The sequence below is a fragment of the Rhodnius prolixus genome, unplaced genomic scaffold, assembly GCF_049639745.1.
Source record: "Rhodnius prolixus isolate KJV_2025 unplaced genomic scaffold, Rpr scaffold_14, whole genome shotgun sequence".
Taxonomy (NCBI): domain Eukaryota; kingdom Metazoa; phylum Arthropoda; class Insecta; order Hemiptera; family Reduviidae; genus Rhodnius; species Rhodnius prolixus.
The window spans coordinates 9,140,395-9,165,869 of record NW_027411594.1 but is presented as its reverse complement, the minus strand read 5'-3'; the positions used below and the strand labels follow the sequence as shown (position 1 = coordinate 9,165,869).

The 25,475-nt window shown below is 32.7% G+C and overlaps 1 protein-coding gene and 1 long non-coding RNA gene across 4 annotated transcripts; one reads left to right on the top strand and one right to left on the bottom strand.

Annotated features, from left to right (window-relative positions):
• The first annotated feature begins 771 nt into the window (after positions 1-771).
• Positions 772-6,134, top strand: LOC141451835 (uncharacterized). Its single transcript, XR_012457136.1, has 2 exons — positions 772-3,660; positions 4,513-6,134. It is a non-coding gene; the product is annotated as an uncharacterized lncRNA (long non-coding RNA).
• On the bottom strand, positions 5,053-19,855 carry LOC141451834 (uncharacterized). Of its 3 annotated transcripts, XR_012457135.1 has the most exons (4): positions 19,699-19,855; positions 12,675-13,330; positions 6,271-9,546; positions 5,053-5,461 (listed from the first exon to the last, which is right to left on the bottom strand). XR_012457135.1 is itself a non-coding variant. In XM_074123547.1 (3 exons), exons 2-3 carry the CDS (start codon positions 13,326-13,328, stop codon positions 9,448-9,450), a joined length of 753 nt encoding a protein of 250 aa, XP_073979648.1. In that variant the 5' UTR covers positions 13,329-13,330; positions 19,699-19,855; the 3' UTR covers positions 5,053-9,447. The 3 variants fall into 3 exon arrangements, 2 of the variants coding, with proteins under 2 accessions (XP_073979648.1, XP_073979649.1); XM_074123547.1 differs by having other exon boundaries at positions 5,053-9,546; XM_074123548.1 differs by lacking the exon at positions 19,699-19,855 and adding an exon at positions 17,616-17,769 and having other exon boundaries at positions 5,053-9,546.
• Positions 19,856-25,475: the final 5,620 nt, after the last annotated feature.

Sequence of the window (25,475 nt, the reverse complement as noted above, 5' to 3'; positions counted from 1 at the left end):
AATTGAAATTTCTGGGTAATGTAAAACCACTATATTTCAACATTCAATATCTCTAAAACTATACGATTTCTAGGGATGATATTTACTGCAATTGTATACATTGATGTTATCTTTAATTGAGTAAAATCTTATGAATTTCCGTGCATTAGAATACGAGATAAATGGAATTGAAATTTCTGGGTAATGTAAAACCACCATATTTCAACCTTCAATATCTCCAAAACTAAACGATTTCTAGGGATGATATTTACTGCAATTGTACACATTGATGTTATCTTTAATTGAGTAAAATCTTATGAATTTCCGTGCATTAGAATACGAGATAAATGGAATTGAAATTTCTGGGTAATGTAAAACCACCATATTTCAACCTTCAATATCTCCAAAACTAAACGATTTCTAGGGATGATATTTACTGCAATTGTACACATTGATGTTATCTTTAATTGAGTAAAATCTTATGAATTTCCGTGCATTAGAATACGAGATAAATGGAATTGAAATTTCAGGGTAATGTAAAACCACCATATTTCAACCTTCAATATCTCCAAAACTAAACGATTTCTAGGGATGATATTTACTGCAATTGTACACATTGATGTTATCTTTAATTGAGTAAAATCTTATGAATTTCCGTGCATTAGAATACGAGATAAATGGAATTGAAATTTCAGGGTAATGTAAAACCACCATATTTCAACCTTCAATATCTCCAAAACTAAACGATTTCTAGGGATGATATTTACTGCAATTGTACACATTGATGTTATCTTTAATTGAGTAAAATCTTATGAATTTCCGTGCATTAGAATACGAGATAAATGGAATTGAAATTTCAGGGTAATGTAAAACCACCATATTTCAACATTCAATATCTCTAAAACTATACGATTTCTAGGGATGATATTTACTGCAATTGTATACATTGATATTATCTTTAATTGAGTATGAAATTCCGTGCATTAGAATACGAGATAAATGGAATTGAAATTTCTGGGTAATGTAAAACCACTATATTTCAACATTCAATATCTCTAAAACTATACGATTTCTAGGGATGATATTTACTGCAATTGTATACATTGATGTTATCTTTAATTGAGTAAAATCTTATGAAATTCCGTGCATTAGAATACGAGATAAATGGAATTGAAATTTCAGGGTAGCGTAAAACCACCATATTTCAACCTTCAATATCTCTAAAACTATACGATTACTAGCGATGATATTTACTGCAATTGTACACATTGATGTTATCTTTAATTGAGTAAAATCTTATGAATTTCCGTGCATTAGAATACGAGATAAATAGAGCATGGCATCAAAACAGCCGAATTATCCCGAAAAATCGTTTTTTAAAAAGAAATATGGTGAAAACCTACCAGGAAATCGGAAAAATTTTGAATTGTACTTTCCCACAGTGCAGTACGTAATTAAAGGATACGAGGAAATGGGGAAATGCTTAAATAAACCAAGAAAAGGTCGACCAAAAATTGTAACGGCAAGTGAATGTCGGAACATTATCCATGAGGCAACAATAAATCCATCATCGAGTGCTTGGCAATTGGTTGAAAAGGTGGAAACGACTTCTCAAAAGAGTGTTAGCGTTACTACTGTAAAAAGAATGCTTAATCAAGCTGATTTATAAGGGAGCGTTCCTAGGAGCAAACCATTCATAAAGAACTCAACCGGAGGAAGAGGCTCAAATTCGCCAAAACCTGTTAAACATGCCTATAGAATTTTGGCAAATGTACTGCTTAGTGATGAAAGCAAGTTTAATGTTTTTGGAAGCGATGGTAAGAAACACACTTGGCAAAGGCCAAATCAAGAACTGAAAATATTGCATGTTAGACCAACTGTCAAACATGGAAGAGTGCATGTTATGGTATGGGGATGTGTGGCGTGCAGCGAAGTCGGCAAAATGGTACAGATTCATGGCAATATGACAGCAGATGGCTATGTGAGTATATTGCGCGACAACTTACAAGAGCAGAGCTGAGAATTTGGGCACACAAAACTCCTTAATCTTTCAAAAGGCTAATGATCCAAAACATTCAGCTAAGAAAACAAAAGCGTGGCTACTGCAGAACGTTCCCATAAGACTGCATACACTCCCCACAATCCCCTGACTGAAACCTAATTGAAATGTGTGGAGTATTCTGGAGCAGAAGGTGCGCAAACACGCCATTACGAACAAGGGACCGTCTGGTTGAGGCTTTACTCGAAGAATGGGAAAAACTTGATTCCAATCTTAAAAAACTTGGTTTGTTCAATCCCTAGAAGATTTCAGGCCTTAATTGAAGCCAAGGAACTTCATACTAAGTACTAAAATTAAAATTCTGCCATCTTTTTTGCAAAATAAATTTGTTGTGCAAATACTTTTGAACTGTCAATTTTTTTTATTTTCTGAATTATTCATTTACATGTTAATGTTTTATCTCGTTTTGTTATTAAATGTACCATAATTTGAACTAAAGATTGTAATGATAAAAGTTTTGGGATCCTATTTCGTGTACTCATTTAGAAACAGGAAATAATTCACTTGTGCAAATACTTTTGGGCGCCACTGTATATGTTTGTTTATTAGTCATATGCGTAGAAATTCTCCTTATTTTCGGTTAAGTGTTTTAGTGTTTTAGAATAGTGTAATTTTAATTTTGCTAACAATTTGAATGCAGGCCCCTGTTGATCTTGAGGCCCTAGGCTGAAGCCTATAGGAAAATCCGGCCCTGTCCACAGCATCTGTATCTTATTTTCTTATAAAAGGGTTTATACTAACTTACTAAGTCTTGATAATTATAATTGATTAAAAATTTATATTGACTAAATTATAAAAAAATATCAGTTAATCTAACCTTTACTGTTTTTTAAACTGTAAATTAATTTTAAAAGTACCATTTAGTTGTCCAAGGCAATTTTTATTACCATTGTCTATCTATTGTTTACCTGATTGTAGGTTATATTTGCTTTCACATTGTTAAATTCTTGCCCTGTTTTCTTACCTACGTAAAAGAGCATATGTTACATTGTTTAAACTCTAACAAAATGGTAAAATATGCCATATAGTAAAATATTAACGAAAACTATATTTTTATTTCTTTAATAAATGCTGAAGAAAAGAACAAATAGTTATCTTTATTTTTTCTTCTATTCCATTCTTCTATCTATTTCTTCCATTACAATTTGTAAATTTTTAAATTTAAATAGACGTGGCTAATTATACAATGAAAGAACCAAGAAAAAAGTGATTATTACAAATAAAATATTTGTAGACAAATAAAATAAATAAATAGTTAAGAAAACTGTCGACAGAGTGCAATACTCGCTTAGAATGTAAATCTTTATTAGTTCAAAAAATTGCCTCTAGGTAGCAGAACCTCCTTGTTAGCAAACAAATTGGTTATAAAATTACCTTTCCAACGACCATTACTTGGAGGGTCTAACAACTAACAGAAATTCAAATAAATAACAGAATTTTATTTTATAATAATTTGTATTTTTATTTACCACAGAATTTATTTCATATTTACATCTAAAAGTAAAGTAAAGTAATCGCCTATTTTTTCAGGCGGGGCTTAACGTCCAACTACCAATTAGGTGTCGTGGACGGATATTTACATCTAACTACGGCGTGGAAAAAAAAAAAATTAACATTATCAGGTGAGGAAAACATTCTTGTTCGTTTTGAGTAAAAATTGAAGAAACTTTTTTATGGATTTCTGTCGAAGGATTAAAGGAAGAATTCCTGTTTATGAATGATTGATAATTGGGTGAAAGAGAAAATCGATATTATTTGTCACAGAAGTGGAGGAGGTATTGTCTAACTACATTTGCTTGCTGTTTGAAAATGCGATTAGAACAATATAAACTATAGCAAAGATAATACAGAATTTTAGGTTTCCATTTATTAAAAGGTATAATTAGAATAGATCGATAGCTTAATATGGGGGAAAATATAGTGTAGTTTATTTTTACAGCAAATAACAAATTAAAAAGTATAAAAATAATGGAGGCGAAATCCCACGAATGTTTATGGCTTTGGCCACAATCTGTAGAAGTTTTTGCAATCAAGAGCCAAATCCTGGAAATGCTTTGCAATTATTTCCTCTCAATCCAATGTCAATAGAAACAACAGTGAAACGCTTAGATACTTACATTTATTCATTGTAGTTTATAAAAATTATTTAAAAGCTTGCCGTTTGTAAAAGTTGACAAACCCATAAAAAGCTGTTTAAAAATTAGTAGCTTTGTTTTACAGAAGAATTGCAACCTCGTAGTTACTTCGCTGATCTTCCCAATAAATGGAATAAGCTTTTTGATTTTCTTCTCTATGAATAGGAATCTCGAACAGTCATAATAAAGCGCATCGATTGCAAGAATGTTTTACAACATCAGTATGATAATCAAGATGTATGGACATACTTCGTTTAGTCGCCAGCAACTTTAGCAAACAAACTTTAGTACTAAATCAATTAACCCAGAAGAATCTTAATAAATACTCTTATCTTCCAGCTTTCTTTTTAGGATTCTCTAAGCACCTAGTGATTCCCTTTAAAGTTAGTATGGTCAGTGCAATCGTGTAAAATCTGGGACAACACAACACAGCAAAATTCTATTAAAGGTTCTTCTAAGGTAAGAAGCACTTTTTCCTTCACTTTTTTGGTGCTATTTTAAACTAATTTCTGGTTTAATCTTGTATAATATTCACAAGAATTATATGAGTTCCAAAAATTTTGAGACTGAAGAAAAAAAGAGGAGTTAGCTGAACTTCTTCAAGAAAGTTTACCTAAGATTCCTGTAAACTTTTACGTGTAAATTGATTTTAGAACAAAATTTTTCAGAACAGAGAAGTTATTTCAGCTTCTCGCTTGAGTACCATTTCTGATAATACCTGTAAATTGTAACCTTGCATTAAGGATGTTTGTTGTTAAAATAAGTGCTTTGCTGGAGAATACTTGTCCAATACAATTGCAGGGATTAAACTAATAAAGAAAGTCGTGCGAGGTGACTTTTCACAAGAAGAGATTAGGGATGAACAATAAAGACAAAACACTCTGTAAATCATATAAATTTAATAGCCAATCTTTATTTAATTTAAATCAACGTTAATACGAGCATATTATGTCTGATTGTTTTAATTTAGGTTTTTCTGTTTTGTTTTGGGTTTTTGTTTTTTAATGTAACAATAAAATTCTAAGTTATATTATGTATATGTATAAACTGCACATGTAAACTTATATTTTTATATTCAAAATTTTTCCAAAACCTATCACTAATTAGAGAGATAAATTTTTTACTTACAATCTTAAGTTTAGTTCAGATAAAAATTTTGAAAACTTAATTTATATAATTTTACACAATAAGTTAAGGAACAGAAATATTACACAATTAATTTACATAACTATATTTTTATATTTATAATTAATTATATAAATTTTTCTTCGTTAATTTCTGGCTGAACCTGAGTGAAGAGAAAATTTACATACAGTCTTTTAAAAAGTCAGTCAAATATTTTATTTATTTATTGTTTTTAGTGTGGTTAGTGGATAAATAACAGACAGCTGGTGGGTTAGCTTCTATAATCAAGAATAAACGTTTTGTTTTGTAAGTCCAAAATTTGAGAAGGCAGTGGCTAATCCAAAGCAAATTAGGACGAAAAGAAAGCTGAAAAACTGGAAGGTTTAACAGCGAGGATAAAAAAGCTCTTTCAAGGTGATGTTACTAAAATGTGCTAGATAATGGATATTTTTTTTGAGAAGTACACAGATTTCCAAAGAAGAGCGATCATAAGAAAGGGAAAAAAAACAGACTTGGAATTTAAGAATCAGAACATTAGACTAGATTTAGTTGTATGGTGGTGAATTGACTTCATAGCTCCTCAACTGCGAGAGAGATCCCACTCCAATACCCAAATCGAACATTATCAGTGAACATTCTATCGCGATATCGCCAGGTACCCTAGAAAAGTTTCGTTACTGATGACTGATGGTACTGATTTTATTTTCATTCTCCTCGGTGCAACATTAAGGACGGAGAGAGTCCCTTTGGGAACTATGATTAGTCAAATACCATCACCTAACCAAGCAGGCAGAAAGAATTGAAAAAGTGCAAGAGCACTTCAGAGTGAAAATTCTCTCCAAGACGATCATAGAGAAAATCTAGCGTTATTGAAAAAAAAAAAAAATCTTTACTTCCTTCATGCACAATTCTTTGATACAGAAAAAAAATCAGTGAATTAATATTACACTTACAACATTTCCAGAACATTACCTTCGTTCATACTGATCTTTTGGAAGATCCAAATTGTAGGAACTTTGCGTATATCCAAAAGTTTGAAACCTCTTCAGCCAGAGGAGAAGCTCGGTGCTCAATTTTGGATTAAAAAGCGCATTAAAATACGCTTATAGTTTTGACAAAGTGTGCAAAATAGGCCCTTGGCTATCTAAATACAGTCATTTTTCTTGTAAGACTCATTTTTTCATAACTGTTCAAAGTCTAAAATACTAACTTATTAAAAAAGTACAACAAACTTTTTTATTAAACTGTAGGCGCATTTAACTAACTGTTTGGACTTACAAATATTTCCTTAAAAACATGGTAATCGTTAAGAAAATTAACACTGATTACTACATTCACAGTATAAAATTACAATCCAGACTTAATAAAAATCTTAAAAAGAAACACAGTAAATCACACAATCAAGGAACAAAATTGAAGAGGTTACGTTATTTAGTGCTAAACTTCCCTAATGTTTTCTTCTTATACATATGTACCAAATTTACCAGCTTAAAATTGATAAAATTCCCATAGAAGCTTGAGTTGGATCATATTTATATTTTTAAAAAAATTAATACAAAAAATAAACTTTATTTTATACAATAAATCTTAATAATTAATTTATATTTTTGTATTGAATTTTTTTTCTTTTGGTAGAAAAATACCCCAAATGTTTACAATAGTTTATTATTATTATTATTATTGTTAAGTAAATCTAAAGAACACAATTAAAAATACGCTATCTATTTGAAGTTATGTATATATTTTTAAATACCATTGTATTATCTATGAATTACGATAATAAAGTATTTGTCAGTCAAAACATTTTGATTTACACCACGTAGATTTTGTATTTTTTTTTTTTTTCGAATAAATAACAAAACCTTGAATGTGAGGGCAAAATTATTTTCAAGCAGAAGAGCAAATAAGAAACTTTTAATTCAAACTTTTTTTTTTGGTCGCTTGTAAGAGAAATAGGAAGAGAATCAGATTTGTTTAAAATTTGCCAAACTGAGCTTGCTTTGGAAATGCATGATATGAGTTCCTCTGGGTCCGAAAGATGTAGTTCTATCGATTTAGTTAGAAACTATTGTTGGAAGAACGTTCAATTTTTTTAAGGGAGTCAAAGTACACCAAATAAAGATTTGTAAAAAGGGATGAACGAACTGCAGTTTCTGACAAAAACTACAGCAACTGGTTGTGGCTGTTAACAAAAAGCAAGCAAAGAAAAGGCATACTTGAACAGCCTTTGGACGTGAAAAGAAGTTTCGGCAGCAAAGTACAGAACTGCCCTATGAAAGTATTAAAAAAATATGGTCAAACTCCTTATGGTAGAAGGGAAAAGATTACTTTGTCCAAATCAAAGCATTAGGTTCAGCCTCTAAAGGAAACATTCACGCAATTGGGGCCTAAATTGGAAACCATTAAACAAACAATTGCCTGAAATGTGACTGAAACCCTGTTCTATCTCTTTACGGAACGCTTGTGCATTACAAAACAATTTCTTTAAGTTCCATGCCCAGCAACGAGGAACCAAATTGAGTGCGTGGAATTTTCGCTCCCTTAAGTTCTGTGATACAGTCGTGCAGCATGATCTGCTCTGAACTGAGAAGCAAGAAACTGATGCTGTGAAAAAAAAAAAAACAAACCTATTGTTTAAGTCAACAAACATTTAGGAAGACCATTTTTTAAACTGGGAATTATTAAGCAACATTTACAAGTTAGAACTTAGCAAACGGTAAGTAAAAGTCATTGAAGCATTCACAATATTATTGTTATTTTAATAAATTAAGCAAAATAAAAAATATACTTAGTGTAAAACAAAAGGTTTTTTGTGATTTTTAATATCTAATTATAATATTAATTTCTAATACCCTCAAACAATATTATTAACAAATAAAAATAAATGAACATTATCGAATTATTTACAATACAAAAAAAAAAGTTTTAATGTTACTTTTCTTTAAAAAATGTTTCTTTATTATAAAAAATAAGTAAACAAGCAATTTCTTACATGTTCTTTTTCAGTGTTTTCTTCAATTATTGGATAAAACATTAAATAAATAATTAGTTTATGCTAATGAACAAATAAATAAGAAGGCGATTTTATTTAGTCCTTTAAACTACATTAATACTGTTTTCTTTTTGTCAATAAGTGAATAAAAAAGCAAGTTGCATTCATCCACGATAGAGATAATATTTAATAATTTTAAAAGAGATGACTCTGTTATTCATAGTTTTGTAAGTTATATTTTGATTTTCACAAAAATTAAAACTTTATTTTGGGCGATATGAATAAGAAATGAGTATATATACTCAATGTGTGAAATTTGTGTACCTCTTTAGTTTGAATATATTTAGGTAATGTACTTGACATTTCATTGTAAAAGCTGAAATAAAACTATTGAATTGTTCTTATTTTTGAATTCTGATTATATCAAAACTTACTTTTCTTTCTGCTATATTTAAAAGCTGAAATAAAGCTTAAGATGCAGCTCTAAACAGAACTGCAGCTCTGTTTTCTGAAAATATGTGCTCACCGATGATTATGGGGGAAACCTGTGATTCCAAAGAAGAATATTCTTCAAATAATAGTTTTAACTGAAGAAAATATAAGTTCAGCATTGAAATTGTAAGTAGAATACATGTAAGGCAGTTTTGGGGAAAGTTCAAATAAGCGTTGTTAAGCTTCATGGCATTCATTTAGAGAAGAAGCGCTAACAATGAATAAGGCTAAAATGAAGACTTGTGGGTCAAATGTGATCAACGAGAAAGGTAGATCAAGACAGAAGAGTAAAAATCTCTAAAAAGGACAAATTCGTTAAATTATCTGTCAGACCTAACCATTTCCACACATCAGTATATACTCAAATTAGACTGAGTAAAATTGTTGCTGGTGTTACATAATTTACCAAATATTCGAGAAAAATGCTCTTAACTCACTTCGTATTCATATCACCTTTTTCATTTTTCTTTTTCTTCGTTTAAAATTCAGGAATCTCTTAGACTTGCCCTTCTTTCTTTATTTTTATTTTTTAGTTGATCATCAGGTAACTTATTTTTTTGGCAAAATAAATCGCATTGAACATATGCACTTTTGGTTTTCTGCTTTAGAGAACATCTGTTCTTGGTTGAGAAAATAGAAAATATTTTTTATCTTTTTTTAGTAATTTATATCTTTTTAAGATTTCCCAGTTGCTCGACTAAAGAGTCTTCATTTGGTATGTAAGATCTTTTGTGCGGCTGTCGAACTTGTGAGTTCTTCTTTTCCTTGAAACAAAAAATAATAAAATGAGTTTTTTTCTAGAAGTAGGGTGAAGGGACCAGTAATTGACTGCTTAAGAAAAAATTCGAGTTTAAGATAGAATAACTTCCGTTATTTTGGCTCCAGGTGTAGGTTATAAAATTGTACCGCTCCAGTAGGATGTATTTTATTTTATTAATATTTTAAAAGCAGTAAATTCGATCTTTATGTCAACCACAAATGATTTTTTTTGGAAGTATGTCAATGAACCAGTAATTGACATACCGAATTTTCGGTGGAACCAGTGTTTGACATGGGGTGGCACCAGTAATTGACATACAAATACATTCATGAAACGACATAAGGTATGCATTCAAAATCACTTTTAAATCTAAATAAATCACTTAAATCACCTAAATCACTTTTTCAATTAGATTTATAACAAAAATTAGTCTTATTCATAATTAATTACAATCAGTTTTTAAATAGGCAAACCTAAATAATCTAATATTTTTTCAACCTTACCCTTTTTTATGCAGCTTTTGACGATCAACCCTTACACAACTGTACTACCGGTAACATCACAAACATCACAAAGTCACCAACTCTCCACGTATGTTTGATTTCGCACCTGGTACTTCTCTTGAGGGAGCTTCATTTTTCCTCTGGCCGTTTTCTTTGATGGAATTCTATGGTTTAGCTATTTCCTCCCTTTCTTCTTTGTCATGTGGCTAGGACCCAAAACTGAGGGAGAATGAGAGATTTTCCAACTCCGTTACGTTGGCGTCGTTTTTATTAGTCACGTAGGCCTCGGAAGCTGTTCGGCGATCACGACTATTCCAGTTTGTTGTTCATACATTGTTGTTCTCTGCAGAATAATCATTCTGCATGCCCTCTTGAAATAAGGCGTACATTTGCTAATTCATTAATTTAAACACATTTTGTTGGAAGTTTTACTATTTATTTTATGTTGCCGATTTTTATCAATGATTTTATTTTACAATGTATTGAATTTTTAATTATAATAAAATTTATCAACCTATCTTATCATTTTCCCAGGAAGTCAATCACTGGTCTCAAACAAAAAAGCTGTAGGACTAGTAATTGACATACATGTCAATTACTGGGCAGGTTGCCGTTTCAGGGACCAGTGATTGACAGCCCCATTTTAATCCTCAATGCTTTTTATAATTAAAAAAAAAAACTACATAAATGAAATCTACAAGTAACACTAATTATAATAGAACATTGATAACCACACGAATATATGAACAAATAAACGAAAAATAAGAAAAAAGAAAAATTATTTTCTTATCAATCCTCCTTAGCAACGGCTTGTTTTTTCCTTGATTTTGAACTTTTAACACAAATAACCTTCCACTGATACCAAGGAACCTTCCAATAATTAATATTTTTCTGGAACTGCTGCCCAAAGGCTTCTCAATAACGAAATTGAAAGAATCACCACTAAAAACGGGTCATATCCCTTATAATGCCAGTTTATTTCTGGTATGTCAATTACTGGTGCCCAGTCAATTACTGGTCCCTTCACCCTAATTGAGTAAAGATAGAATTTCATTGATTATTCTAACCCTTTTCCATCAAATGACGTCAAACCGAATTGAGGTCTCACTAAAAAAAACACAAACAGGCTTGAGTGTTACGACAATCAAGGTTATAAGAATGTAAACACGCACAAAGATACGAGATAGTTTTTTCGCTCTCTTTTATCTTTCATAATAGACAGTGTTGTAATCGTACGATTTTTTTTATTTCGATTTTTCCCCAGAAATACAGTGTTTACCCAAAACAAAAAGTTTTTAGATTTGATGGAATTGAATGTCTGTGGTATAAACAACATAGTTCAAAAAAGGTGAAAATTGCTGAAATTTTATATTTGGTTTACGTTCTATGAGGTTACTCGATAGCAAGTTTTGAACTAAAAACACGATCAACTGAAATTTCTAATTTAGAAAATAAATTTTATTAATTTTTTAGAAAAATTTCCCAACAATTTTCTGTAAACGTTTGTTTGTGTTTTTTTAAAAGACAAATTCGATGAAGGACCCTTTTGAGAAATGGGAGCAAAACTTCGAGTGAATGGAAAGCCGCAATACACGATCCTGCCAGCTGCATATCGTTAAAAGATGGGTTAAAGGGTCGCTGAAGGCCCAAATTTGAAGAAGTTTTTTAAAAAAAAAAGTAATTTCAAGAAGAAGTACTCTATTAGGGAAGGGATCAACGCAGAAATCCCGGATCAAATCCAGCCGCTGGCCCATAGATTTTCTCTTACTAGGAGCTTCTTATAGCTCATTGTCCTGTGATGGACAGTACTGCCTGTGACAAGAGAATAATGTCCGGAGGCTGGCAGTGTAGTGAAAAAAAGCTCCTGGCGCCAATGACCTTAGATGTTGATGCGTATTTTTAAAAAAAAATAAATTGATAAAAGTACATTACTGAACGAATTTTTCCCATTTCCTGAGTTTGTCTAGGAAATAGCAGGAGCTTCGAACTTCCTGTGCACTAACGTACTCCACAGACCCATAACTTCTACTTAACGAAGTTTCTGATAACATCCATTAGGGCTGTTCTCAAGGTGAGATTGGGATAGTCTTCCTTAAGACTTCTAGATGGTATTTAGTAACATGCAATGTGACGATTGCAATTGTTTCCATACTAGGAGTAAGAGATTTATTTGTGTGGTAGCAATAAAGAGTGAACATTAAATTGCAACTTCACTGAGGAGAAAATCATCCTTTTTTTAATTAAATTGAAGTCAATCAGCTTCAGTAAAAATGATCAAGGCTTAAGGAAGCCATGCAGGTCGGAGCTTTGTGCACTGAGGCGAGAGAAGGTCTACCACAGGTTATTTAGTTAATGAAACAAACTTTAATATCCTTTAACATGAAGTTATTACTGCGTAAATTAGAAAAAAAATAAAAAAATCTGCAAGAGAGAAATCTATTGATCGCATTTGGGCTAATATTTAGTGGGCACTGGTGCTATGAATGGCCGAGATAGGCGCACTGACGTCAAGCTTACCCCCACCACACCCACACACACTGCCGGGCCTTAATCGATAGCCAAGGGTGTTGTGCCATTCATGGTGTTTGAGAATTCATTCAGTAGGAATACAGAGCTTTATAATATTTACCTGTTGAATAAGCAGTTTCTTGATGGCGTCATATGCAGATGGTTTGCGTACAGGCCTCATTTCCGGCGATGTGGCCAGCTTCTCTTCTCCATCCTCTCGTTTGTCCACCCATCGGTTCTCCACCAGCGATTTCAGTTCCCTTACATCACGATCTTCCTTTGGTAACTGGTTCAAGGCTTTCAACGGCTCACCGTAGACAAATGTACCACTTTCCTGGTCGTCAATTTCCTCATCTTCCGCTTCGGGCTCTCTTGGTGGTAGCCAGCTGCGTTCAGCCGCTGGATAGCTGGGTTCCTTCTGTTGTGCCCGACTATATAACTGTGCCATCATTAGGTTTTGCAGGAATAAAGCGTTCGCTTCGCCATTACTGCCGACATACCATTGTTCTGGTTCATCTTCTTCTTCGTTGGTTTCGTAATAGTATTCAGGAAGACTGTAGTAGTAGGAAAGCGGATAGTAGTGGACCGGTTCAGTCGGCTGGTAATAGAAGTCGACCAGATCCTCCTGTGAAGGCGGGCCGTACGCTCTGGGGAATGCGTGAGCCCTAAAGGGTAGCCAAGCACCGTATCTCTTGTTGGCGGCCACCAGCGGATATCCGCTGACCGCTGCGGCAGCAGACACTAGCACCAGCATTTGCAGCCCAGTATCCTTCATTCCTGCAACAAAAATGACTTCTCCATTAGTGTCAAAGATTGTTGCAAAACAGAAATATAAAATTCCGGTGTGCCTTTTTCTTGACGCAGTTTACATGAGAAAACATACAATTTGTACTGCAAAGATGGTAGACAATATTCTATATTTTCACATTAAAGGAACTGTTATCCATTGTTGCAGAAAAAAAAATCCAAAATCTTACTGTCGCATCCCAGCGTAAACCTAACCTGCTTATATCAAAAGGGAACATTTTTGAGTTACTGGTGTGTGAACACATCTCCTGACAGACACCAATTTGAAAAAAAAAACTTCTTTCCATCTAAAAGTCAGCCTATAGCCGACAAATTTTTAAAAACAGCTGGTTTTTCAAAAACCAAAACCGGAAAAATGTACGACTAATTTTTAGCTTTCGTAAATTATCTACAAAGATGAAGCTGTCTCGATTTCATTCGAATTTCTTATGATCTAAATATATTTTAAGGCCGTTTGCTTCCCTTAATTTGAAGAAAACTCTATAATGAAAAGTAGTTTTAACACACACCAAATAAGTTCAGTTTTCAACTTTAGTGGGTGTAGTTTCAGCTCTTGTAACAATTATCATGAGAAAATCAGCATGAAAGAGGAGCTGAAAAACCCCACAATCAAAGAAAAGGAGGTTTCACCCAATGGTCTAATTTTTACAAAGCGTTAAATTGCAATGTTCAGTTATGCAGTGATTTTGTTCCCCCCACAACAAAAATTGTGGACTATGGCTGCCGATAGGATTTTCATGATAATTTTCATGACGTGTCTATTTTCCTCGCCATTGTTTTCTAAGTATAACCTTAATCAACACGCAAATCTAACATTTGCATGGCGTGTTAAAGCATATAGCTGGAATTTCAAATTAGATTGGTTTATTTATAGAAATAGAATAATTTGAGGGAACATAACTTCACCTTCTCAGAAAAAATTACAATCTTGTTTTTAAACTAAAATTGAAGTAAAAGTGAATTCAAATAAAAAAGGATATTGGAGATTAGAAAAGCCTTTGATGGCCCGTTGAAAGCTAATAAACTATACACGCTAAAAGGTTTGCAAAACCTTAATGTTAAAAGGTTTACAAAATCTTCGCTCTAAAAGGCTTAGGAGGGACTTTTATGCTAAAATGTTTATGAAAGGAATTAGGTTAGGTACTTAATTAGATACCAAGTACCTTCCTCTTCCTGAAACAGGATACTTTTATGGATTTAGGAAGTTTTTGTTGACTCTGATCCCACTCCAGGAGAGGTTTAGCTTCGAACTAAGGATTTCTGTTCACTGAAATTCACGGCACTACAAACTACCAATGTTAGTGAGACCTATACTTTAAATGTTCGGAGTTAAAATAATAGTTATTTATTTAACAAGTGCGGAAAGTACTACTTTCCGCACTTGTTAAATATTATATTTTTTCTGCAACCATTAGGGTTATTAACTAAAAAAAAAAACTAAACAGGAATCACTAGAACCCATTTTAAATTTCTACAAGGTAACACTATAACCTTTTTAACTGTTATAATTAAAAATTTCTAATTATTTATTAAAATATTATTTTTATTTCTATATTCCTTTCAATTTTTATTTTATTTTTTTAATATTCGTTTTTTAATTATTTAGTTACGTTAAATAAGCTCATTAAAGTTTTACAGAAAATATTTAATAACAAAACTTCTTATATCAAGGAAGCACAATAAAGTTTTTCCACTCACTAGTGAGGAAAGTGACACTAATGGGAATTTTTCCCCACTAGTGAGGGAAGTTGGGCATTACACAGCTGATTTTAATTGAGTAATGAGAACATTCCTACATGGTTGCAGAAAAAATATATTACGAGCTCAGCCCTGGCATCCCTTTTAACTGGACCGCTGATTTGCGAAAGCAATTTGAGATTATTGGTTCCGAGATGATGGCTGGGAAAAAAACAGCACATACCGAATGGTAAACTGACTGATATCATGGAGCGATTTAACAATAATCTTTATTTGTAAGGATGTTGAATCCCTGTTAAACGCCAGATTTAACACTTTCCTTACAAATATTAATAGTTTCGGTTTAGGTAAACATTACGTTCACTTTAAATGTCACATTGTGATATGATCAGAGTTGCCAATCAATTAAGATTAATGTCTGAGCAGAAGCCTCAACTCCATATCCTCGGTAGGGTTTATAAATTGTACATTATAAGCATTATAATAATAAAAATAATAAATATTACGAGTTCAGACCTTGAGAATAGCAGAAAGAAAAAAGTGATGTCACGGTATAAGTTTGTTGTTGTTTTTGTATGTTCGATTTTAATATCCGTGGAAAATAAAATACATATTTCCCAGCAATAATTTACTAAGAAGAAAAGAACGAAGTAAAAACTCCCTCTATACGAGATCACTCTAGCATAGATCATGCTGCTTGATCAGAGTATATGCATGCGAATCCTTGTTTTAATAAAATAGCAAGAGAATAAAACCTCTTGCTTTCTGAATGTAAAACATCACTGAGTTCACCACACTGAATATAAAAGTAAAGAAGAAAATTCCATCTTCAACTCAGACTCAAAGGTTATTAGATTTTCCGTCTTTTTTTTTGCTAGCTCCTTTTTACTGGGAAATTTTCTTATCTCAAAAAAAAAGAAGTAAATAATAAGAAAAATAAATAAAAGATGAGGTAACTTCTTTAAAGAACTTATTAAGTTGTATTTTTGCCTTGAGGGTTGCGATGGCAACTGGCAAGTATCGACCCATCTACTTCTCTCACCAACTTGTTGCTGGTCACTCGTCTAAATTTAGTTCTTTTCTATTGCTTTTCGATCATTGAATTCGACCAATTCTATGACATATGATCTTTGCTCATGTTGACGCCTCGTGTAGTCTTGACGGAGACAGCGCCTGCAGTGTGGCCCTCCCTATGTGTAAGTTGCACGTGGGACATATTAACTGTGGAGCGCGTAGGAGAAATTGTGGCTCTTCTAAGCTCAATGAAACTTGCTGAAAACTCAACAAAGTGGAAGATCCATTCAGTAAAAGTGGAGCTTCTAGTTATGGGAGTTGATCGCTAAGTTGTAGTTGGTTGTTGACATTTAAGTAAGTAAGCAGATAATTTCTCACTAGAAAGTCTAGTTTACCAAGTGAATCATTCATTAAGAAAATACTTACTCGTCAAAAATGCACTTATCGAAAACCGCAAAACGTTCCTCAAAAACCATGGTACACGGAAATATTGAGATGGTGTCAAATTGTTGATGTCGAATTTCCACCGGATCAATTTTGAAGTCCCCTAAATCCGAACTTTTTTAAAGAAAATGTTGCTTGTGTGTGCAATTATGTCTGTGCACAATCTAGCTCAAAAAATAAACATCTCCGACTGAAAAAACTTCCATCGAACTCTAACGAGAATTGGCGATATAAATCGTAAGCAAACCACAACTTCCAGGATGAATTTTTTAATAAAATTTCAAAGAAAAACAAATTGACTGTGGTTCGAGAAAATCGAATAAATGTTAACACCAGATTTAAAAAATAAAAATATTTGGTTAATATGGCAGTTTTATGTAACTGAGATTTATTTCAGAATAATATCGTTGACTTCTCAATCCAATTCTATTTTTTTGTGGGCCCAGTTTGGGCAAACATTGACAAGCGTTCAAGATTATTCTTCATCAAGTCTGTAAATATTTGTCGGTAAAGGATGGGCTAGCCAACACGGTCTCTCGCCAGGGTCTGTTTTGGAGTCTGCCCAGAGCTTCCCGACCTTTGACCTTTAAATATATTCGATTAATATCTGTTTGCAGAAATGGCGGCTTGCTGCGGTGAATTTACATTGTAGTTCCCACTGAAATATTAACCCTTGCTGAAATATTAGGACCATCGGTATCATAGCAACCCGAGGGGGACCGATTTAGATTGATAGGAGGTATATTCTGGTTATAAAGGTTCATAAATACATATATGTGATCACCCACACGTATGTCACGTAATTAAATTTCCTCATACTGAATCTTATACTGAAATCACATTTGGCTTGAATATTGTTCAGTAAAATGAAGTGAAACTGTTGAAGTATAAGCGCGACTACATATCTTTCCCAGATTCCCATTCAAATCGGTGTTTTATACACATAAAAGACAAACCAAAGTGGTATTCCTTACGCAGTTTATGTCCAAGTCCAAAAGAAACCCTCTGACTACTTTCAAAAATTACAGAAAACTGGAAGAAGCGACAGCGAACAGAGGCACTAGTTGTAAGAAAAACATTATTGAGGCCCAGGACTCACCTGGTGCACATGGCTGGTAGTTCTGAGGGTCTGCTATGAGTGGTTCACACGTTTTTGGCCAAATTAATGAAATATTTTCACCGATATTTGGGCTCAAATTTTTTAACTTTTATCTTTTTAGTGTAACCTTCTATCGTGCAAAATTTTGAATTAAGGTTATGATAAGCCGAAACTTATAATGTTTACTTTAATCGATAAGTTTACTCTTTTTTATAATCATTCAATTTTATTATAATGTATTTTCTTTTTGAAATACCGATTCCTTGGTTTTCCACACTTGTTTTTTTCATACGCATAATATACTGGCCTAACACATTTGGTGTCAACAAAATTTATAGAAAATTCAACCATAATGCTTGAAAATATATCACAGTATTAGGTGATTTGTTTTAAAGGAGAGATTACGCTACTAATCGATTTTTGCAGCAATTGCTAGGTGTGTACGCTAAATTAGATTCAACATTACTTTTAATCAGTTCTCAGTTCAAATCAGAGCCGCTGTTTTACAAGCAAATTACAAACAATGCTGCAATATTTTATTACTACGAACATTATAGCAATTTTAATGGCAGAAATAGTGCGCTATCATTCAACTCAAATGTGGAAATTGTAAGCGTTTGTTCATTTTTTTGGTGGACGTTTTATTTTATGTAAATATATGTATCAATCTTATTTGATCTTTACTCGTTTTGACCTAATCCTTACAAGATAGTCACGATTAATAACAACAGACTCATAATCTCGAAAGAGAAAAAGTGGATACGTATGCTTTTGAATCAAAGTAGATTGTAAATATTTAGATGAGAACCGGTTGTTATTATTTTCCGCCTGGAGCCCTGTTTTATTTTAGTTTCAAAACAATAATGATAAAGGCAAAATATATAATAACAAATTGTAATAATTCAATCCTTAAGAAAATGAATAATTTACAAAAATAATAAGAATGTAGTAATTATTGAAACAGGAACTGAGTTTTTAGTTTTTGAACTTTGATAGTGATAATATAAAATACATATTTATATGTTTCGGCTGAATGATTTCAAAATAGTTATTTATTTTCAAGTAAACATGATTTGATAGGATAATTGTTCAGAATTTATTCTAGGAAGATCCAGTTATGGCAATATTGTACTAAATGAAAAATGTTGTGTTTTATTTTACTATGAGTAAATAACTGAGGTCTCCATTTGTGCGGAATAGGGGTTTAGATCGAAAAGCGCTTCCATCGCGATCTAACAGGAAATGCTACACTCCTTCGAAGACCCAAAGCAGGGCAAAGTGGTCAAGCACGATACCATGTTTAGATGTATCGCAAGTTCTTGGATTTATAAATAGAAAAATCACTTGTATTTTTTGACACACACTTCAACCCTAGGTGCTTTTTGCTGAGGAGAAGATTAGTTGAGGATAGCCTTTTAAGTTTTTTTGGGCACCACTCCAATGCCATTCAACTGCCTATTTATGGCATGAGACACTCCTAACCCGCTTCGAGAACCACCTTCCATAACTTCTCTTGAAACCATTGGGTCATGCACCGAGAATCATGTCTGATTTTCAAGCCTTATATCTAATCCCCTGGAATGTTTCAACCAATACTGTGTAGAATGAGCTGACGAATTTTATGTATTGGTGGACATTACTCATCAACTCTACAAATGCTTGATTGCTGCTGTTGTAAATCTAATCTTCACCAGAATTTCAAGTAATTAGCATTCAGTGACCAAAGTACAAGATCAATCACTTAAAAATATTGTTCATTCTCCTCTAAATGAATGAAGAAAACGTTTGTAACACCTTGTTTTTTTACCTTAAATTCAGAATGTTTACTTCCATTTTCGCTAAAACCATATTGGGTCCTCTGAAAGCACTTTGAATAAAGATTCACTCAGAACATTTTGCATTTTTTTCGTATTTAATTCAAGTGGGTTCATACAGACTCAAACAAGCGCCCACTAACCAATTTGTAAAATAGCACTTTTTAAAGATCGGGGTGACTCCAAAACATTTTTTTCCTTTGGAAATTCAAAATAGAAAAACATGTTGAAAATAAAAATAATTATAAAGATGCAGAACTAATACCTACTTGTAGGAGCGAGGAAATTCGCCGTGAAGAACTAGTTGGATATCTCTGTATTTGAGGACTGTAAGAGTTTAGGAAACTGAGTTAACTGAGTAGGCCAGCTGTAGAAGCGTTGGAATACTTGGCGGCGGAAAGGGCCGCTCTATATATAGGAAGGGCGCTCGACTACAGAGCCTGCAGCGGTGGTTTCACCCACGCAATGCCTCAATGAACTCACCCCCCCGTGGTGAGTTGCCCTGGGAGTAGGTACGATTGGTCCGCAGTTGGCACGGCTGGGTCTCTCCTTACGCCCACCGGTAAACACCCATTCTCTGAACCCATCCCTCACTCCACACTCACGACTCCCTGCTGAATGAAAATCACACCCCAACCCACTAGCTACTACACTTTATCTATGTCAACAGTAATTTCATTTTTTTCCCCCCCTAATCTATAGATAATGACGATTCTCGTGAAAAATATTCAACGATTTCTTTTTCGTTTCTAATCTTTTATTCAAAATCAATTTTAGATCTTATTTTCAGATCCATAATAACAAATATTACGTCTAAAGAGAGATGATAAAGAACAAATTGGAGCGAAACACTCCTAAGACTCCCCCTAATTCTAGTTATTACCTAATAATTAACGAATTTCCTCAGCATTTAATTTCAATGTATACATTAGTATAAAATCTCTGCTTAGAAAGATTTACATTATAAGAAAGAATCGTTAAGACTTGCTCTTGTTTCAATTATAAGGGAATAATCCACAAAGAACTTGGTTCCAACTGAACCAAAAATTATGATTGAGTATAACTTAAATGTCTTGAAGCGTTTGATTGCCAGCAATCGTTCAGCATGTCGGCGTGCTAGCGCACCCTTGTCACCACTCACTTACTGTTCGTAAGTTCGAGAATTAAATCATCCACCCTAATCGCCAGACTGCAACTTCTCTTTAAATTTTTTCCTAAAATGCCAAGTTTGAAGGAAATCTCACAACCACAGTTCAACTTGTTGAAGTTTTCTTTAAAAATGGCTCCGTTGATTTTCTTAAAATTTATTGTACCCCCTGGGACTGTTGTTTTTAAGAATTTCTCCTTCTTACAGACAATATTTCTGTTAAAAAAAGAAAATGTTCAATCATGGATTCAGCAGTAGAACTTTTTAGAAGCTCTATTTGGTAAGTGAAGCTCTATCATTGGATCTGAAGAGCTGGATCAGTTCCTTTGCTCCTGAATTCACTTGATCTCGACCACTTTCGAACGCAGATAAATCTTACAGCTGAGAACACTTCCAAGCTATTAACAAAGTTTTCAACAAAAGTTTGTTCAATAAAAATATAAAATTCATTATTTTTGGTGACTGAATCTTAGTTTCAATAGGATGAAAACAAATAACTGCCAGTTTCAGTCATTATAAACTTTATTCTGCCGAGCTTTCGACCTAGGGACTAGGTCATCTTCATAACAGACTTGAGTCCATGAACTGACAAGACAGAAGACACACCAACTCTCTAATGATGTAAAACAGTATATTGAAAATTAGCCCTGAAGATGACCCTAGTCCCTAGGTCGAAAGCTCGGCAGAATAAAGTTTATAATGACTGAAACTGGCATTAATTTTTTCATCCTATTAAAATGATATAGCTAACAAAATATCAAAGCTTTTGACGTTCAGAGGTGATTTTATAATAGATTTATTTACGAGTCACTGGAACTCGACTGCTTAACAGACGACGAAAAAGCGCCCCTATTGGGGTTAGGCTATTGGGTTGAGGTTGCTATGGTACGTCTTCCTTAATAATCTTTAACCCGCTGTAAGACGTCACAGTATACTAGAAGCTGGAGTCGTAAAATACAAGACCTTTTTTTGACGTCACTATCTAACTCTCTTACTTTAATTATGTCTTAAATGTTTTTTTTTCTCTACTTAGAAAAAAAATCTATACATTTCTGTTACACATTTTACACATTCTATTAATCATTAATTTAGGAAATTAATTACATAGCGACGACGTTACCTCTAATCCATTTAAAATAGAACATTCGTAACTTTGAAAAATCTCAGCATTCATGAATATTTTGATTTCTCTAAGGTTAGTGAAAACAAATTAACTTACAAAATGTTATAAACATTCTAAAATAACATCGTGAAAATTAATTTAAAGGCAAAACTTTTTCCAGGCCATAATTCTGGTGAAATTGCGTAGAAAGTTAAACAAAAAGCTGGAATTTTTTTTTATATACATACATATATAAATGAAGAGATTTCTTCATCTGCAATCTAAATATATTGTGAGGTGGAGCTCATTCCAGCAGATAAATATCAAGCAACTCTCCAGTTTATGTATTCCAGCTGGGGTATCCAGGCGAGGAAGGGAAATTGAACTTATGTATCTCCTATTCTCTGCTGTTAAATGTCAAAAGGTCGGCCAGGGAAATGTACCTTATATTACCCAGCAACTTCATCCTGCTAAACTTTCACCTCTACCAATATCCTAACCACACAAAAAGAAATAAAAGAAAATACAAAAATATTTTACCAGATTGTAGATAGGCATTTTATTTACCACAGATTCAATTTACTTTACCAGAATTTTGCATTAAAAAAAAGAAGGCAAATTGACCATCAAGTCAATCAATCTAAGTTTTTATTAAAAAATAAATAAAAATATTCACTCTCGCAAAGGAAAAATTTTTTCGAAAAAGTGATTTTTAGCAGAAAAACATTCCAAAATTTTTCACTCAGATGACTGACTGTTTAATAACATTGTGATAATGTAATTTTCATAAATATCAAAGTCGCATTATGTTCATTGATTCTTTTTAATGCAGCTTGACAACCCTATTACAACGCTTCATCACAAATTCATAGATATTTACAAACCATGGATACTTAGATAAAAACAATTATCTATCAGGAGAGCAATCATTAACAATCCAAAATGCCAGCAAATGGTCACATGTTTAACAGAATTAAAGCTGAAGTAAAAGATGCTGGCGAGGAACACTAAAACTGGATCTTCTTATTAGTTCTTAAGTTCATCCTCAAAATAATACTCACTTTCTAAATCAGGATGCCATTCCAATAATTCCTTTTTGAAACAGATTGATGCAGTGAAAATTAAACTCAATCCATCGTTTGGATGTGTATCCAAAACAGAGATTAGTTACAAATTACATCTTTGTAAATAGTTCCCTTGTTTCAAAGCTGTTCATTCATTGTTATCTGAGAAATAGTTATCCACATCCTTTATTACCACTAACAGTTACCTGGGCAGTTTGTTTCACTTCACTAAGTTTCAAGCTTGATTTAAATGGAATTTAATGCGGTTATTAAGTTCAAACTAAATTCTGTTATAATTGAAGAATTAATTAATTTGTAGGTACGATTACTTTTGTTTAAAACAGACAACAGCAAGCAATATTTTATACAAGTCGTAACTTTGGCAAGAACTAAGAAATTCAAATAATTTTAATTATCAAATAAATAACTACAAGTTTGAGATTTTTCCACTAACTAAAACGTAAAATCTGATATGAGACAGACATTCACACGTCACTTTCCTGTGTTTGAAGCAAACTTGTAAATGAAAAATTATTTTCCCATAATTCTTAATTAGAAGTTTATTCTGCTTGCTTGAATTTGCATATAAACTCCCGATAATGCTCCTAATTACTATCTACTAGACATGTCAAGTCGATAATAAGTCGATAGTACAATGTGCTGCATCACCATGAAGTTTAGGAACCCCCGCCCATTGTTCCAATAATAATAACTTTTGGACTTTCAACTTTTCAACGTTTGTAATTTGAGCTTCATCGTTTAAAATATTATTTATGCAATAATTACTTCTTTCATGATTACTTGAAATATGGTCACAACGGAATATCTTACTCACTAGCAAACTTTTTCCAGTATTTTTTGAACTTAACTTAGAAATAAGGTTTGTAACATCCAGCCCTGCTCTAAAATTGTTACTTCTCATATAATTAAAATATTTGAATTTCTAGGTGATAGTAATTTCCAACGCATTTCCTTGTACTCTAGAAGGGAACAAAATTATTAGCATTCAACCAGTTTCTAATAAAGGACAAAATCATGGGTATTATTTCTTCATAAATATGGTAAACGTTCAAATGAGCTCTAACCTATCACATCTATAATTAGGCGGTGTAACTTAATATGCTCTAGATACTCTATTAAATATACCAAGATTTAAGCAAATATGAACTTTATGGTCAACATTATTTCTACAAATTGCACACATTTGTCGGAAAAGAATTTTAAGTTCACTAATTTTTTTCTTATTAAACTTTTGTTGGTTTGTTTTTTAAAAAAGTAATTGCGTGTACATTATAAAAAGAGAAACAGCTGAAGGGTAAGTTTCAAACAAATATTTGATACTCCAATTGGGAAACGAATACGGTTATGAACACCAATTTGTAAAAAAAAAACTTCCGTACTCAGATCAACTCAAATCGAATATTTTGGGTTAAAGTTGAAAATTGAAAAATATGACTAGACTTTTTGTTTTAGAATTTTAGAGGAATGTAAAAATGTGTATGCTTTCTGATGGTGCAGTCTAGGAAGAATAAGGAATTCGCCTTAATTATTGAAGTTTAGAAATTCGTTCTAATAAAAGTTTTCAACATATTTTAAAAAAAACCAACTCCTTGATTTGATCCAGGGCTATGAGTGAAGTAATTGCCTGCTTATTCAGAAAGTTTAACGACCAACTAACAAGTTAATTAAATATCCGTGGGCGGAAGCTCATATTGTACCTTTAATATTTTCCAACTCATAAAAAAAATTGATGCACGCAGGACTCGAACTGGGGATCACCTGTTTTATTAGTAGGTCACTTTTTCATTTCGCTGCAAGTAATAAAAATTCATTAATATCTGCAATATTGTTGGAGTAAGTGCATCTGCGTTGCGTGAATTTTGTAAGCTTGTTTTGAACAGTTTTCCTGATGGTTTTTTATGCTAGTTTAAACAAGATTCTCATAAAACATTTATTGAATCATTTGAAGAATACAAAATATGAAAATATATATAAAATGAAAGCATCAGTGAAAAAAAGTTATTAATCTTTGCTCTATAAATGCTTAATAAAGAAGAAAAATCTAATAAAAGGAAATTGAATTATTGGATGATGAAAATAAAAGCAGATAAACACGCGTACTTCAGGGAGGAAAACATAGAGGACAAAAAAAAAAATGGCCCAATGTTTTTGTGACAATGCAACAGTGAATCTCTGTTGAAGAATAGATTCATCTAAAAATAGGAAAATGTGGGCGAATACACGCTACTTTCGGTGGGGATAGAAATCAATACCAACTTGCAAGCTCTCAGCCCATTCAGGAGCGACCGCAGTACGGCACAATCTTCACCCAAACATATTCAAATGGAGATCAACAATAAACAAGGATCTGGTTTTACTTACTATAACTGCTTTCAATAAGAACTATACGATACTTAAATTCGTCCTTTTCTTTTTGCCCTTCAAAAGCTAAAGAATCACAAGAAAGCTCAAATGTTTTATATTTTTCTTCTGCATTTAGTTTTTTTCCTTCTCGAAAACATAATTCAAAACTTTGAACTTTCTAAATTTGAAATAACTACCTCAGACAAAACTAAATCCACAATTACCTCACTTAGTACCATGTTTTAAAAAGGCAGGAATTTAGTTGAAATCTTTCTTTAATTTGATTTAACGGCATTGATTTGTCAATCTATCGAATCAGAGATTGGTAAAAGTCGGGTTCATTTCTTGACTTTAATCTTGCCGTACGAA

What these genes read in the sequence shown, in the direction of transcription:
- LOC141451834 (XM_074123547.1), bottom strand. Translation starts at nt 13,328, where the DNA reads ATGAAGGATACTGGGCTGCAAATGCTGGTGCTAGTGTCTGCTGCCGCA. An exon ending in AGAAACTGCTTATTCAACAG is followed by an intron (nt 9,547 to 12,674) that starts GTAAATATTATA and finishes TTTTGTTTCAAG; the next exon opens with GAAAAGAAGAACTCACAAGT.